General features: G+C 40.0%; 1 protein-coding gene across 2 annotated transcripts in view; it reads left to right on the top strand.

Annotated features, from left to right (window-relative positions):
• The first annotated feature begins 331 nt into the window (after positions 1–331).
• LOC118422544 (mannosyl-oligosaccharide 1,2-alpha-mannosidase IA-like) overlaps positions 332–18,527 on the top strand; it is a 63,996-nt gene continuing 45,800 nt past the window's right edge. The window contains exon 1 of one of the 2 annotated variants that reach the window (XM_035830176.1): positions 332–973. In XM_035830176.1, the coding sequence (XP_035686069.1) occupies positions 389–973 (585 nt within the window). In that variant the 5' untranslated portion in view covers positions 332–388. The remainder of the gene's footprint in view (positions 974–18,527) is intronic. The other variant, XM_035830175.1, reaches the window with a different exon arrangement.

Genomic DNA, 18,527 nt, shown 5'->3' with positions numbered 1-18,527 from the left:
CAACACAACATTTGCTAATTTTGGTAAGTTTCCGTCACGTCGACCGTCTCCAAAAATTCTTGTTTTTTTTCTGAAATCAGGCGAAAATTAATGAGCGCACGGATGTCATCCATAAAATTTACTTGCTGCGGCCTTAGTCTTAATCGATCTTGTTAACTTCTAAACATAGCGTATTCGATAAAAGTTGCCAAGGTAACATTTCATCATCCACATAGATGTCGCTGCCAAATTTCTCATCGAATTCCCTATAGCAACCTGTACTGAACAAACTTCCCATTTCATAGCAACGTACATGTAGACTGGACACCTCTCGACAACGATTCGCAGTGCACATGCCCTACTACTCGTGACTTCTCGCAGTGACTTGTGGGTACCAGGTGGAACCAAGATGGCGGCGGCACCGCTGCTCCCGACGCATCGGCGCTACGTGAACGGTGTTCCCGTGCCGCAGAGACAGACCCTTCGCATGAGCGAGAAGTTCATGGTGCTGCTGATTGTCGCTGCCTTTCTCTTCGTCCTCGTGGGCGCCATGTTTTTCCTTCCCGAGTTCCGCGAAAAGGTGGTGGGGCCCGGCGAACCCGGGGACATTTTCCGGCCGCAGCCGCCGGCTTCGCCTCCGGTGGAGGGACTCAAGTTCCACCAGCACGACTTCGACCCCGTCGAGAACGTCGCCAGAGACGTGGTGGACTCTCCCAAGTCCCGAGGGAAACAGGAGCTCGAAATCGAGCAGGAGAAGGTCCTTCAGGAGGCCAGGCAAGTCCTGAACAAGTTTGGGGACGATGACGTCAAAAACGACATAAAACAGGACAAGGCGAAGCTCCAACTGCAGAGAGAGGAGGAGGAAAAGAGGAAACAGGAAGAGAAAAATAAGGAGCTTCTTGAGGTGAACAGGGTGGACACCGGGGCTGTAGGGGTGAGCGGTGGCGAGCCTACCGACCAGGACACCAAGATGAAACGGGACAAAATAAAAGAGGTGAGTCGCACCACCGTGTACACATATCGCTACCTGTTTCAAAAAACGGATCAATTGGTCACACGCGCGCGATTGTGTTTAGTTAATTCTTTACGCAAACCGCGGCTGGTTTGTACACTACTACAAGTAACAATGGGTTTACACATCATTTGATCCCTCTAGTCCCCCTGCCACGCATCGCAAGGAAGCTGAGACGGAATGTCTCGCTTGTCTTGTCTTAAAAACATCGAAGATCCTCCTTAAGTTACACCTGTGCGTAGTGACAGTAACTCTCCCAGATCGTGTGTCTTAAATACAGGAAGTCAGACGTCTCCCCAAGACGTTTCACTAACCCTTAGCTTCCCAGCAAAAAAAAATCAACAAGAAAGTTTCAGGCTGGAAAAATTGGACATTATTGGCTGCCAACGCGGCATACGATCCTCCCAATGAGAGTCCCATATGTGTCGTAATAAATGAGCTGTTGACGGGGAGTGGGCCGCGTTAAACGTCATGGCCCATGGGAGGAACCACACCTGCTCAGATAGGTGAGAAAAAGGTCATGGACAGTAACTTACGTGTGAATGGATACTTTTGGCATGTGATTTGGCAAAAATCCCACAAGGGATACAGTACCTACATACTAGTATAGGCAAGACCAAGTTGGTGTGTCAGGTAGAGATATACATAATGTAGATATCAACAATAGAAAACAAAACAATATGACACGCAGTCACTAAGTGCTAGGTGAAAATGATGTAATTTGATTGTAATTGACAGTGGTTTGAATGGGGGGTGCTTCAATGATAGCAGAAAAAAAGGGATACCTTTAGCCTACATTGCTAGGAAAAGAGAAAGCATACATCTCTAGCCTATAGGAACTATAAAAAGCAAAACATAATTATATTACCAAAATAAATAAAATTAGTCATTGGGAATATCTGTCAAATGTGCTTTGTGGTCAGGCAAATGGTCCTTAGGGATTCCAGTAAATGAGAAGCTGGTTTGATAAATTGAGAGTGGCATTTCAGGGCTCGAAATTAATTTTTGGGATTAGTTGCACTGGTGCACCCAGCTTAAAATATTGGTGCACCAAAAACGTTTTGGGTGCAACACTTAAATTTAAGTAGAATGTCAGAAAAACCTAATTTCAAAACTTAGTTACATGCTATCAAATTCTTACCATGTACCAAGTACCATGAAAGACATTTTTATCATCTTTCTAACACTGAGATGTCAAGAATATGATGTATACTAGTATACTTTGATATTGTTAAATACATAAACCCAAGAAAATATTAGGGTGCACCCACAGAAAATAATTGGGTGCACAGTTTCAATTTTGGGTGCACCTGGGTGCACATGCACCCACTATTTTGAGCCCTGTCATGTGTACATTATAGTATTTATACAAAGAACTGTTGACTGATTGAAAGGGAAAACAATGAAAACCAAAATTGTTTTAGGGCAGGGAGGAGAGGGTAGGGGAGGGGTAGGGGAGTGGTTATATGTTTGGTGTGACCTTCTTGTTACACTGACTGAATAGGTGCCTGGTACAGGTACATGTATGTACGTAATGCTGAATGCATGTGTCTTTTATACTTAAGTTACAGGTATGCTGTATTTGTCATTCAGTATGGCACGTGTGTTTGCATGTTTATTTGTTTGAACAAAGAAATGTACTCCCGAGGATCATACATTTTGTACAAAGATACTAAGTAATATATTACATAAGAAAAAGAGACTAAACAAGGAATACAAGAAAAGATGTGTATTTTTTTTTCTTGTACTTCTGGGGCAAAATTATGTTTCTTCCTGTCCTCACATCCTTTGTCAAAGTTTGTGGTTTGATTCACATCACTCTTAGATTTGGAAAGATATTATATTTGCACAGTGTTCTCTCCTGGAAGAGCAGCTGTCCTTTAGTTAGCATCCTAGGTGATACTATAGATAAGGAAAGAATGCACTCCAAATAAACCATGTAAACAAAAGAAATAAAACCATGGCTATCTCCAGCTTGATTTTTTTTTTCCATCGCATGCAACACAGGTTTTCTATGTCATGACAATGTTTGCACAATGCAGCTGATTCGAAGCATCACCCCGTGACCTGAGGTCAACTATTTCAACTGGAATGAAGCTAACATGGTTTCCAAATAACGATTACTTAGCTTCTGTTTTGACTAGGAGCTTTTTTTGTGTAATTGGATAATGTCCTCTTGGTTAACCCCTCAGCAGCTAGTACTACTTACTCTGTCTGTTCGACATCAGCATGTCAATATGAAGGCCTACTGAGGGATATCCATGTTTGTAAAATGAAGCTGATAATTATAAAAAAAGTGGTCTGATTTTATGCTGTGTTTTGAATATTCTTTTCTCACCAAAGGAATAGTTTTAGTGGAAACATTTATCAGTAGATCTCTGTCTGGCCTGAGGCATGTTGTAGTAACCAATGACTGGAAAGGTGTTTACCAAACTTCCTGTCTTAGGGACCGTACGGCATTTAGCGAGGGGGGAGGGCCGGTCGCCAGGGGGGGGAGGGCCAAGCAAAAAAATATTTTGCCAGGGGGAGGGCCTAGCAAATTTTTTTTTACTTGGGGGGAGGGCCAAGCAAAAAAAAAAAATAGCTTGGTCTGCCAGCAAAATATGTCCCTTAAAATCCAAGAAACGGCGTTTCAGAGGGTCAAGATTTCAAAATTTTTCTGGACCTCTGCAAGGGATCGCCCGAGGTTGGCGCTCGGGACACAGTGAAAATGCGAAAGGGAGGGGGCGGGGCTTATGCATGACGCCCTCGAAAACCTTCTTCACGTACAGAAATGTTATTAAACTCTGTATTAGTCTGCCAGCAAAATTTACCCGTGTCTTATTGCCCTCAAAATGTAAGAAATGGCGTTTCAGAACTCGAGGGTAAATATTTGCAAATTTCCCTGGATCCCTTTTGACGTGACCGGCCTCGCGCCTTTGGTGACCGACATCGTGATAATGTGTTTGGGGGCGATTTAATTTTGTATTTCTAAATTGAAATGCTTTTAAAGTTAGCTTTGTTTGTCAGCAAAATATCTCCTCAAACTGAAGGAAATAGCTTTTAAGAGGGTCAAGATTTCAAAATTCTCCCGGACATACCTTGCGATTCTTCGTGCCTTTGGCGCCGAACATGGTGTTCGGAACGTCGTTCTCAAAAACTTGAAACCCTCGTATTTTTTTTTCAGAGAAATGTCATCTAACCAGCAAATTTTCCCATAAAAAAGCAATGCAGGAAATCGTGGCAAAAAAAGCGTGGCATTTCTAAAAGATCTCCTGCAAGTCTGCGGTCTCACGCCCGCCGGCGACCGGTCTTTAATACCCCGCCGTGGGAAAATCAGCGTCACGCGTCGGCGCCCCCCTCCCCACTACAGTTTGGAAGTCGAATCGTGCTGTCGTTTTGGTTTTCATTTTTCCCCCCGATTTACCGTAAGTTATTACCACCACAGAACCAAGAAAAAGTCCAAAATATATGTAAATTAAAAATAGTTTCCGTTTCCGTTTCCGCTTGCGGGGCGCGCGCCGCTTCGTGGCGCAAATCTACTAGAAATCCAGGTACAAATGCTTTTTAAGTGTTGTTTTAATATCAAAACAATGAAATAGCTTCTATAAAGCAAATATTTATGCCTCTATGAAGCAGATATTTATCCCTCTATTAAGCAGATATTTTGAGCCATTCTGTTTTCCTTTTTTTACTAGGGGTGAGAGATCTGCTTCTCGATGAAAATCATGAAAAAGTATGACGCAAAGGACATTTCCGAATGCGGGAGCGCAGTGTTTTATTGGCGTCTTGAATATTTTTTTTCAAAGTTGATAGGAGGGGGGAGGGCCAAGCAAAAATATTTTGTCTTGGGGGGAGGGCCTAGCAAAAAAAAATTTACCTGGGGGGAGGGCCATGCAAAAATTTTTTGACCCGACCCTCTGGCGACCGGCCCTCCCCCCTCACTAAACGCCGTACGGTCCCTTACAAGAAAAGACTTGACACTGACAGTCTTGACTTAAAGTTAAAGTTTAAAGGGCAAGTCAACATCCCAACTGGCTAGAAGATCTCAGACCTGGTTTTCATCATATGCAACATTTAGGGGCCTTAGATTATAAGTTAGATAGCTAGCTTGTACTTGTAGCTCGACATACTGAGTTTATGTGTGACCCTAAACCTACAAATCCAGTGTGGTTATGCTGAAGGCAGTTTGGTATTTGGGCTACCTGATACAAGTAATAAAGGTACACTTGCAGGGATGTAATCACATCTTATGACTTGTATTACCTGGGAGGCAAAATGTTAACGTTTTCCTAGCTGTTATATCTTCTATCATATTGCTTCTGCAGTATCTGCATAAGTTAGAATACGACAAGCTCTGAACCAACCAATTCATAATACCTTTTCCAACTTGAGGAGCTGCTTTGTGACAGAAGCAAGTTTGCCTCCTAACATCTGCTTGGAGTTAAACAAAGGCTGCGGAATCAACTGGCTATGAACCCTCCCTGCTAAGTTTAGCAGTGACAAAACAGGAATCACGTGTACAATGTATGTGCATAGGTCTATTGTTAATGTTAGCAAAGTGAAGGATACTGGTGGTATTATGATAATAATCTTTATTGAGACGCGACAAAAGTACAGCGACTTACGTAAGGTCTACATGTATAACAGCTACATACAGTACAATTTAACACACGTATATGGATATCTAAAGGTATGATGTAAACATGCCATTTTACTGTCCAGTTTGACTGTAGAAATAGACCACGTAACAAAGGGGACCAAACCTTGAGTTAGACACTGTGCATTGTTTTAAAAAAGAAAAACAACAACACACACTTAAAGTCTTAATTATATCTTTTGATCATAGGGTTGTCCATGAGACATGATTAGGTTTGGGCTAGCCTATTTCATATGCCTTGTTACAAAATGTACATCATGATGTTTTGGTTTTATCAAATTAATAATCAATTTAATTTGTCACTTTTCCTCTTCAGTATGCCCATCATAATTACTAGACTATTAGTGCATAGTTCAAGCATCATGCAGAAAGTTTTTAAAAAATGCAATTAAAAACTGTGTTTCTCCCCAAATATGTGTGATGCATTTCAGCAAACCCAGTTGAGGTAGCCGTACATTTATTATTACTACATTGTATTACATATGTCACAGTAGAGATCGCGATCGGTGTTTCTCCTAGGAGAGATCCTGATTGCGACCTCACCTAGGAGAATCGGCGATTCTACTGGATCGTGATCTCTACTGTGACATATATGTGGTGCATATTACTATTATGAATTGGTCTTATCACATCAACAGACAGTTTACAGAAACATTCTACAGTACAGTGTCTGTTACTCACATACACAGATGATTAGTGAGCTGCAGCTGACTTGTGTGTGGGTGTGTCCGATGTGATAAACTCTGTGTATAATCATCACCACGCAGTTATATTACTTACTGCACATGCTTTTATGGAGAGGTGCATAAACTCTGCATCAATCTCCAGCAGAGAACGCAGCCAGGAGATGCAGCTAAATTCACCTTTTTATCACCGTTTCTAATGGGAGTTGGCGAAGAGGTAGCATTTTTACCGCTATTTGTTGATTAGTGAACTGTACTAGAAAATATTTTGGATAGTAGGCAAAGAGCTTGGCTGAAGGGATAAGTGATTTTATTTGCTTATTTCTTGTGACATATATATTTTGTATGGAGGGTGTAAGCAAGTCACAGCACCTGTAATTGCAGACTGTATACAAAAGTGGTCACTTGGACAGGTTTCACTGTATTTTATTTGGATGGTCATTCATGTTATTCTTTTAAATTCTTAAAATTCCCTTTTCTCAGCCAGAGCTTTCCTCATAATTTGCCTGGGTGCCATCTTTCTTGGTTTGGGTGAAAAATTAACCAGGACGGCTTCCCTACTTCCTTCCTCAGGGGTCAGATAGAGTTCCCCTGGTGGTCTGTACTATGTACTGTAAATGCAGAAATGTTTGCGATGGTTTTATGTTCGCGGGTTTTCGTGGTGACCACTTCACCGTGAACTTAAAACCACCGCAAACACTTTTTCATACCAGTAAGAGACTACAGTGCATGGTGCTACCACGAACTTAAAACCACCATGAAAAGTCCCTTTTTCCACTACTGCGAAATTAAATCCCCACTAATTTAAATGTATCTACAGTATGTGGGTCTGTAGGCACATGTGGAGCTGGCCTATGTAGGCCCTGCTGGCAACAGTCTGGCTCCCAGGGAGAGTTGTATCAAAGGTGTGATGATAACTGCCAATCTGGATGATCAAGTTTCTTGTGAAAACATTCACTGATGTGCAATGATTATCAGCTTAGCTGTGACATGTTGACATGATGGCATCCAGGCCTAGGCTGGGCAAGGCCAATGGAATTTACAGTTTCTCAGATCCTTTTTTTTTCAGACTCAAAATGTTTGACCCAACATGATGAAAGAAAAAGATTTTAAATTGCAAAGTTTAAGACAGAGACTAAAATAACACTGTAATCATTTAGAATTCCCTATTATATTCAATGATGACTTAACATGTTAACATTAGTATAACTGTTGAACTTCAAACTTTTAAAAACACCTGATCCAAGATGGTGACTCGAACTAAAACATGTAGGTTAGCAAAGAGGTGTAAATTTAGCCGTTAGACTTTTGTCTCATCTTTCATTCAATGAAGTTTGGTCAAAAAGAGCATATTTCTTCATAGGAACGATTTGAAATCTAAAGAAAAAGTAAAGATGCACTGTTTGTTAGCAAATGTCGTCCCTTTGATATCATTGGTATCACATGTAGTATACTATTAAAACACTTTTGCCCAGCCACCTCCAGGCACCTGTGAACAATGGACATAAAGACTTGTAATTAATCTGGGAATGAATAATACATTCAGAATGAGTGGTTAGGGACAGTGTTGTGCTTTTAGGGCATACTTTGGTGACCATATACAATCCAGCCACAGACGTACCCAGGGGAATAAAGCTATAATTTAGTAGGAAGCATCGGAAAGAGTTATTACTGTGGTGTTGTAGGAAATGGTGCTAATATCATTTGCAGAGACAACAATAGATATTTCATGTCTAAGCAAAATTGCTTTGGAACAGGCTTTATACATGTATGTAATTCTTATTTTTGGACCTGTAGCTTTTTTCAAGCATTACGCTTTGAAGTGATCTATACTTGCATGTGCTGTAGTATTTTTTTTTCCAGTAGTTGTGCCTGGCTTCCTAGTATGAGAAAAAGATATAAATGTGCATTATTTTAACATTATACCTTCTATAGATTATGAGCTTAAGTAGCTTAAGTTGGATGTTCGAATACCTCCAACCCAGTGACTCAAAATTTCTTTAGCACCATGATGCCAACCATCATACACTGTAATTCATGTTTAATGTAACTGGCTCAGCATGTATATAAAAAGTCTCACATTTCATGTATCTTCTCTCAATATCAGAGCTGTCACAAGTTATAAGTACTTCCCTACACAGCCTGATCCTGCCCCAAAGGCTCAGAGAATTTCTCACTTGTTTTATTGTCTTTTTAGACTTTTATGAACTCAACAGTCAACCTGTGACAGTGTGACCTCCTTGAGGATGACTCTATATCTTCATGAATTTTAACTAAAGATAGGTAAAACATTTGGTGCATCAAGGTGTGAAGGACTGAGCATGGATTAATTTTGCTAAGTAGTTTGGGATGATGTGCTATCTGGGTGCGTGAGGTTAGGGCAATGTACAATGTAAATGTACATGTGGCACAGTTTACACATAAGAAGATAACATGCATGTGTAAAGTACTTGTGTAAAGTACATCAGTACAGGGATGATGTTTGAGATTTGGGGAAGTGCTAGCAACCCCTTAGAGCTTTTATCATCTAGGAAATCACCAAAAGACTCAGTAATGTTTCTACTAAAATCACAAAATCCACTCATTATGCATAACTTGGGACAGTTCATTTATCACTGCCATCAAAGAAATACATTAGTCAACTATGACAATTGTAATCATACTATCTTAATTCTTATAACTGATTAGTGTTGTGCACTTTAGTCTAGAAGTATTACTTTACTTTTTTTTTTTTTTTTCAACCTTTATTTAACCTTGATACATCATTCGGCCTGAGCCGTTTTTCAAGATTTCGAGACATACTATGTACAAATAGTACCGAAATGTAAAAAAAGTGTCAACTTAAGACTATAATACAGTCTCAAGTTGCATTTGAATCCGTTCAATTAGCCTTCGGGCATGATTACTTCAAATAACATATGACCAATATCTAATGATGTACTTCTAGTCCGATTGTGTCTTGAAATTTAGGGTATATATATTAAGTCAATTCCAAATGTCCATTCTCATCTGATAACACCAAGTAGAATGGGTGAGTACGATGGGAGATTACCTGTATATTGTTGATGTATGGATGCGTTGGGAAGTTGTGTATGGATGTCCCAGTTCTAGCTGCTGACTGCGCTCAATCACTGCAGTGGGTCGGCACGGTTGGTGAACTTCTATCAGATCCAGAACCGCTCGGCCAGATTCAATTGGGAACTACGTACAAAGGTGCATGAACAGGGGTCGGAACACTTGTTTCAGTTGTGGTTAACATTGCACACTGGGACTAATGGTAAATTTTGGTTGTTTAGTTTTACATCATGTAATTTATTAAACTTACAAGGCTATATAAAGACATACATGTACAGTCATCGCCATCCAACTACATGAACATTGTAGTCATAGGCTATTACAAATGCTATGGTAAGATGAAAATTAAGAATTCCAAATTCATAATTCCTGCAGAGGAACCTTATAGTCTATATGTATGAGGGTCTGTATGGGGGGTGGGGGGTTCCCAACAACACTTTTAAATACTAAAATCAGATGAAAATGTATTATGCTAAAATCAAGGAAGACAATTATGCACCATTTTTTTGCCGAGACGGGAGAAGCGGTTGTATATCCATGGATGCATGGATCGGTCACTTTAACCAAATAGCCCTTCTATACGTGCTATTGCGTAATCGAGCCAGCGTGGCCGAGCGGTCTACAGCACGGTACCTATCTTCAGTAGATCGTAGGTTCGAACCCCACTTGCTAAATTTTTTTTTGTTTTCTTTGTTAGACAAATCTCATGTAGTGTTTTTTTAATAGAAGAAAGACCAATTCAGTAATTCGATGTTTAAAAACTCTTTTTTCGTGTGATTTTGTTTAACATCCAGGCTTTTTCCAAAATACGCACCGGCCAGCTTTTTTCAGAAGCTTTCTTGTTTACTTTTGCCACAAAATGACAAATTACTTCAAGACTGCTTTCCAGATGAAGGGAAAATCAAAAATGAAAATAGGCTGTCTACGCCTACCGGTAATAGAAAATACTAGTAGTAGCATGCAGACCCTTCTGACAATGACGACCCTACTGTAGAAAACAGTCAATATTATACATGTTAGGTCCCCTTGCTTTCCAGGTCTCAGACAAATTAACCACTGTGCAAGAAAGCCCACTGTTGGGAAGGTCATGTGAAGTTTGACCTTTCCTTGTCTGATCTTCTGCCCAATTGAGTTGTTAGATAGCGGCCAGACAGACAAGTGTTTTCACTCCGCAGCAAAGATGTCATCTCTACTCGAAACCAGGTGGAGAAATTGTTAGTGGTAAAGAACTAGTCTGTTATTCAAATGCAATATTAAGTTATTTAAATTATACAATAAGTTATTCAAATACTTTATTCAATCTCTACAACTAGATAGCTAGCTGTACTTGTATTGAATTTGAATAAAATTATTTTTCTGCCTGTTTATTCTAGTGATGGGTGGCACTTGAAACTTCCGGAAGTAAATCTCTGTTTTTTTTAATCCAGTTGTGGAGATAGAATTGTATCTAAATATTGTTTACCTGATTGTGAAATCTTCATAAATGTACTACTCACTACTAGTCTGTTAGTTTGTTTGTTTTTACCTCTGGAATATAGAAAACAGAAAGATGGGGGAAGGGGGGTGAGGATGGTTAGAAAAAAAAATCACATTGGGAGCTCCAATAGATATAATGTGACACAACATTAGTTACAAATGTTCAAATCATCATCATCATATCAAAATGTTCAAATTAGTTTGCTCTATTTTGATTTGCACAATTATGTACGTGCTTAAATCAGCAATTTAAACCAAAGGGAAGTCTGTTCTTGTAGGTGGCCCAGAATTGCAAAACCAACTGTTACACCTTAGTCCTATACTAGTATGTACTCCATGCAACTGTATGAGTGTATGTACTACATGTGCCAGAAACAGTGCCAGTCCTACTAAAGTTACAGCTGCTGGGAGAAATGCTTCCTGTAAGATAAAACTGGATCAAAAGACTTGCCTTTTCCTACAGAAAGCCACAGTTGGATGTGAGAATCTGTGATGCCCCAGAGTGAATATTACTTCACATGTGATGTTGTGCCTGTACTTTGAGACCTAAATAGCTTTTCCAGCTGGGTTCTGTTGATGGGCCAAAAGATTCTTGAGGATGATTCGTGATGTGAGAAATAAACAAAAGGGCTCAGAGGAACATGTGATGATGTTTCTAATGCGAGTGACGCTTTTGTTGGACTACAACCTTGCAACATGGGATACACATGTTCAGGGATTATCATCTAAAGGGAAGGGGGCTAATCAAACTTTGCAACAAGTGTGGTATGAGTTCATTTTTTCATTGTCAATGTTTGTAATTTTAGACATAACCAACTTACTCGTTTTAGCTTTTTTTTAATGCAAGGTGCCCAACATGTAGCAATGTCTGAAAAGACATTGTAAAACACTGCATTGTTAGTGCAAAAAAAAGTAGAAAGAAAGATTTATTTATTTATTTATTTATTGATCTTTAGGGTAGTCCCTTCAGTTAACGTGGTAACTGATTTCCAAGGGAGCCCTATAACAATAATAATAACTCAAAGTACAAAAGATAAATACAAACATAGGATTGAACATAACAAAGCAATAATCCAATTCGGGTTTGTAAATCATACAAGCAACTTAGGAAAACTCAAAAGAATAACAACTCATACTTAATAACAAAAACAACTCAAGATCACAAACTCATAGGGTCATTGGACAGTCATTGCGGTCAGAGGTCAGATGTCACTGCCATTTGTCCTGATCAATCGGACTGAACATAAGAAAGAATAATCCAATTCGGATCAGTAAATCATATACGCAACTTACTAATAACAACTCATACACAATAACAACTCAACATCACAAAAATCATAAGGTAATTGAAAAGTCATTGGGATCAGAGGTCAGATGTCAGTGTTATGATATCAGAGACTGTTTAAAGGCTTTAAGAGTAGTTGCTTGTTGAAACGTGTTGTGAAAAGATTTGGATGCAGTACCAAGTTCACACACAAGGAAGCCCAAATTTGACCTTGAACTTTGCCTTCCCAACCTTCATCCATATACCGGATATCATTACAACCCTCCCAAGAGGTTCTAAACTAATGCTAACCACAAATATCCAGAGACACAAACACAAAGACAGACAGACACACCAAAGACAGGGAACTGCAAAATTCAGAAACCTACCCCGTCACAGTAAAAGTACTACTGAAACAGGCCGTAAGTCATCTCTTACTGCTCCTATGACTAACATCAATTTTTAAGGGAAGCAATTTGGCTGTACCAGCAGCAGCAGTTCCTGGTGATGGGGGGAAATCTGAAATCAATGTTTCCTGCAGCTGGTGGGGTGATTTAAATGCCTCGGACTGGAAAAATAGTGCCAACGGAACGCACGACTTTCTATTGTACCTCATACAGACAGCGTAGATGATCTTATGCTTTACCATCCTTTTTTAGATCCAAGCATAGTGTACTCTCCAAACAGAGGTTTGGCTCCGACTATTTTTGACGTGTTTATAGGCATTCTTTATATTTTGTACTGGTCAGTGGACATGAAGAAAACTGTACAAAATTGAAAGCCGGAGCTGAACCTCTGCTTGGAGAAATCATGCTCAACAGATGTGAACACATTTTAAACCTAAGCAAATGTTCATGTAATACTGACAATGACAATGACAATGATTAATAGTACTCCATTTTCACTGGAGGCTTATAGCTGAGCAGCCAAAGATTTGACAGATCGCTCAATGAATTTCTTTGAAAATTTTATTGTTTGGTGTGTTTTGATGTTTTTGAAATGATAGTATTTCAACTTTTATATCTTGCATCATATTCTAACTATGAATTCAAGGATTCCATGTTCAGAGATTGCCAACTAATGGGAAGGGGGCTACTCTATAAGCATATGTTGGGTTTGGCTCAGTATTTTATTTGTGTTTTTGCAATGTCCTATATATCTTTGAAGTGCTCTACATTTTTACTTTAAAAGCTTCTCAAGGAAAGCACTAGGAAAATTCACATACATTTAATGCTGCAAAAGTACATTTATCTTAACTCTGAGCTTGTCCACATGGACGCATAGAGATTACTAAGCATGGGTGTAAAGACTTTCCATCTGTTGATCATGTTGCACTACCTTCACAATCTCTCTATGATATCTCTCCCTCCCTCTCTCTCTCTCTCTCTCCTTCTCTCTCTCTCTTGGCTTGGCTTTGCAAACTTAGATAACATGTAACAATACTGATAGAGCTAAAAAATCATGTGGTCTCTGTAGAATCCAATTTGATAAAGCTGAAATAAATGAATCCAGGTTTTTGGAAGAATTTGAGTAACATCTTGACTTGTTTCTTGATCAGCCATGCCCGAAAGGATTTTTTTTGGGAAAAACAGCATCCATTTCATGTATTTGATTTTATCCAGAACCAGGTTGGGTAACTCTAGGATCCTCAGGGCTTGATGTTGGTCTTTTGCCAAGATGTAGAGAATCAGGGCTTTATGTGAGGATTTAGGAAGCCTGATGAGTTCCCACATGCCTTAGTCTACAGGTATGGCTGTAGACACTGCTCTGAAATCATGGTCTACAGATCTGAATTCAGTTCAACCTGTACAACTACAATACTGTACAAGTGACCACCTCTAGGTAAGGACCAGCTGGCCATTGATATACAGTCAAAGCTGTACTAGTGACCACCTCTACATCAGGACCACCTGACCATTGATACACATGTACAGTCAAACATGTACATCATGTAACCACCTCTACATAAGGGCCATCTGGCCATTGATATGAATGTACACAGTACATTCAAACATGCATAACTAACTGTAAGTGACCACTTGTTCAGAAGGCCAGGACCACCTGTTCAAGTTGCCACCTACTAGTAGCCACTGTGACCACTTGTTGGTTCACAGTTTTTGCCGTTTGCAAATTACTGTATCCTGTCTACACTATAAATATAAATGCCAGCTGTCTACAAACTGTAGATCAGATTTTCTTGGTCGCCAAATGATCTTGTGAAGTTTGAGACTGGAGATGAGCTAGGAGCTGGATTTTGTCCTAGTAAATTTTGCTGCCAAAACTTAATTCAGGAAAGAGAATTCATTGTCAAGGATTCAAGGGTGTGTATGGCATTTACATTTGGTATTTATAGAATTTAACAACGTGTGAAATTCCCCTATTGTGTATGCTGGAATATTTATAATTCTCCCAATACTCTGGTTTTGTTTTATGAATATGTAATTAAGCAGTCGGTGACACCTGCTATAATGAAAAATGAAGATTTGGGCAGACTCTGTCTAGCTTGTATGGAAAAGTGATGAAAGAAACGGCTGCAATATTCCCTGCCACTTCATGGGGAAAATTGGGGATAAAGCAGCATAATATAAGCCTAAATAATAGATGAGTTAGTCCTTACACTAGAGCGGTGGGAGAGAAGTTGATACATTTGAATGGTAATAGCGGTTGAAATCTGCCGCACTTCTAGTAACAGTAACAGTATCATGTTGTTGAGACCTTAGTGTTTTTTGTTTTATCTATGATGGTTTCATTTGCATAAATAGTAAATTGCCATGTAGGGCATAACACAACTTGTATATATACGATTTGACCTACGTACATGCATACTTTAACTCTAATAAGTGTGGTGGGATCTTTAACATGCTCGAGGTGTGGCTCAAACATGGGACCTAAGGCTTTACATTTATATTCAGTGGTTTTCTGTTACTGCTTAAGATGATTTGTAATACCATGCCTGTTTATTCGTAGGCATACATACATTTTCCTGCTATCTCAAAAATTCTTTTGCAAAGTCCAGGTGGCATTGGAGGGTATTTCATGCTTCTATGTTTTTATACACATGTGAGTTTATGACAGAAAAGAACTTCCTACTTAGGTAAGAGTTTTCATGGTGTACAATGTAAATGCCAAATAAATGCGTGGCAAAAGTTGGGCTTCCTGGTTTACTCCTTGCAAACTTCTGCTTCCTCTCTAAAAGCAGATTACATTTGTGCATATACATCTCACAAACTTTGAATGAGACATGCTGCCTTGGAGCAAGTTTGAATTCCCTGAGTTGTGTTAGTTGTGAAGTCGACCTGAACAGACTGTAATGGGATTCTACATTTTCCCACCCTCACTCTCATCCCTCTTGCTCCTCTCTGTAATTGCCATGGCCTGAAGATAATCTGTTGTATCAGTTTCTCACATCGAGCTCGTGGAAGAGCGCTCGCTCAATGTCGACTCCTGACGTCAACCGCACGGATATGAATTGGTGCCCAGAGGCCAGCCATCAACCAACTCTCACATCCAGATAAAACTTCAGCTGGGAACATATTCCACATATTTGAGAGTGTATAGTCTAGCCCTCCCAGTAGTCTGCACATCATACTAATACATAGCAGTAGAGACAATGTACATGTAGATTGAAGTTTTGCAAAAACTACTAGAAATCCTAATTTGATGCAGAAATTCTATACAAAGTGTACACAAGGGAAGCATCAGATTTTTATGACATGACAACAAGGTGCATTTCTGCAATAATTCTTATTTATCAACAGGTTAGAACTCACTGTTGAAAGCAGACTAAAGATAATACTATAAATAGGACTGGATTTGAAGCTATCTTCACCATGTCAGTGTAGCTGGCATTTGATCAATGAATGCAGATGCATTTATTCACTTATTGAAATCCTTTGTGGATGTAAAGGAGGAGCTGTTGCAGGCTCATTGATCAGGGAAAAGTTTGGAGAGTCCCGGGGGCTGTTGTTAATTCTGTTGCTAGTCAGCCGCTGACTCTCCTCTGTTCCGCTCTTGTTATTTCCTTGGACCTGTAATGGCCGAGTGGGTAGAGTGTTCTCCTTACATTCTGTAGGTCGTGAGTTCGATCCCCGGCCGAGTCATACCAAAGACTTAAAAAAAGGTATATGCTGCTTTCTCTGCTTAGCACTCAGCATTTGGGAAAGAGTATGGAAGTTGAACACACGCCACTACCAGTGGACTAGCTGTGGACCTGCTGTAGTGATTGCACAAAGTTGTGAGGTCCAGGGCTACTGAAACAGAGATGGGTGCCGCCCTATGCGCAATCAGGCGCGGGAAGGACTTTCACTTTTTTGTAAGCCCCAAACCACATGAATCGGTCCAAAATCCAGTTTCTCTGATTTTTGCCGGTGCGTAGCACCGGCTATGAGACGGGAGAAGCGGTTGTATGGATGCATGGATGGATGGATGGATGCATGAATCGGTCACTTTAACCAAATAGCCCTTCTATACGTGCTATTGCGTAATCGAGCCAGCGTGGCCGAGCGGTCTACAGCACGGTACCTATCTTCCGTAGATCGTAGGTTCGAACCCCACTTGCTAAATTTTTTGTTGTTGTTAGACAAATCTCATGTAGTGTTTTTTTAATAGAAGAAAGACCAATTCAGTAATTCGATGTTTAAAAACTCTTTTTTCGTGTGATTTTGTTTAACATCCAGGCTTTTTCCAAAATACGCACCGGCCAGCTTTTTCAGAAGCTTTCTTGTTTCAGTTCAGGTTTTCATGGACTGGTCCAACAAGGAAAAACGGCTTTGATAGTTTGAAGTAGCTGTTTGAGGATCATTGATGAGGGAAAAAGTTTGGAGAGTCCCCTGGGCTGTTGTTATCTGTTCCCAGCCAGCCGCTGACCCAGGATAGGTGCAGGGTGCCCAGGAGGGGGCTCCAGCTGAAGGCAGGCAGGCAGAGATAATCTGGAGTGTTGGTACAGGAGATCTCTATCTGTGTGGGGATTAATGAGTGGTAGAGACGCCTCTTGGCGATACAAGTTTTTCTCTGTGGACTGCCAAACTATGAACTCTCTTAATGACAAATGTTTCCATCCTATGTATACTATATAATCTTAAAGTTAAAGCCTTCGAAGCAAATGTTTTGAAGTGCTGGTACAGGAGATCCATATCTGTGTAGGGATTAATGAGCGGTAGAGACACCCCTTGGCGCTACAAGTTTTTCCTGGTGGACTGCCAAACTGTGAACTCTGTTAATGACAAATGTTTCCATCCTACGTATGCTATACAATCTTAAAGTTAAAGCCTTTGAAGCAAAAGTGTTGGTACGGGATATCTCTATCTTTGTGGGGATTAATGAGTGGTAGAGACGCCCTTCGGCACTACCACAGCTTTACTCCATAGACTGCCAAACTCTCTCCATGACAACTGTTTCCCTCCTACTATACAGTCGTTCAGTGTAATATAACCAGCTACTGCCATGCTGCATGCCTGTGAATCCGGTGCGTTACACCGAAGGGCGGTTATACCGGTTATATAGATACAGATACAGCCTTCGAAGTTCAAAACTAATGTTGGCCGCTATCTCCTGGCCCTTCTGTGCTACAAGAGCTTTTCTCTACAGACTGTCACCCTATGAACTCTCTTGATGACAACTGTTTCCGTCCCTATATGTACCTGGTACAATCTTCAAGCCTTCGAAACAAGTGTTCATTGCTATCTCCTGGCCACTTGGCGCTATAACAGATTTATTCCTCGGACTGCCAAACTATGAACTCTGTTGATGGCAACTGTTTCCCATGTACAGTCAGTCTGACTCTGACTGTACATCTTCAAGCCTTCAACACTTATGTTCAATGCTATCTCCTGGCAATTTCCATCGTCCATCAACTTGATGAACTTAGTTTGTTGCTTAGAAGTAGTCAAATGGCTTTGCATTGAAAAAAAATCCCTTAAAACACACCGGTTTTGCTGATACATATCTTTAATTCGCTGTTTGACATACAGCTTGAAAGTTCATTTGTGTAAAATTAGAGATCCTTACATTTGTGTCTGTGTGAAGATTAATGAGTAAGTAGAGAAGCCCTTCGGCACGACACACCAACTTTTCTAACTTACATTGTAGATGTATCTAACTTCCTGTATTTGTTTGAACATTCGTCTGTGTTGGTAGATATCATTATCTGTGTTTGGATTAATGAGCTTGTTTTTTTGTAGAGATGCCCTTCGGGGCTACACAGCTATAGCTAGCTTTGCATGCATGCATAGGCAGAATGCTGTATCTTGTTCAATCACATGTAATACCTAAGCCTTGCATACAGTTAATGATAATCAAAAATCTCCAACCTAAAAAACTATACCCATCAAATCTTTTATCCTTTTGGTCTGGTGCCAGACAGTCACGTAATTATTTGATTAGTTGACAATTATTTACAAT

This window comes from Branchiostoma floridae, chromosome 9, assembly GCF_000003815.2.
Source record: "Branchiostoma floridae strain S238N-H82 chromosome 9, Bfl_VNyyK, whole genome shotgun sequence".
In the NCBI taxonomy this organism is placed as follows: Eukaryota; Metazoa; Chordata; class Leptocardii; order Amphioxiformes; family Branchiostomatidae; genus Branchiostoma; species Branchiostoma floridae.
The sequence above is the reverse complement of the archived record's forward strand: the minus strand, read 5'-3'. Positions and strand labels throughout refer to the sequence as shown.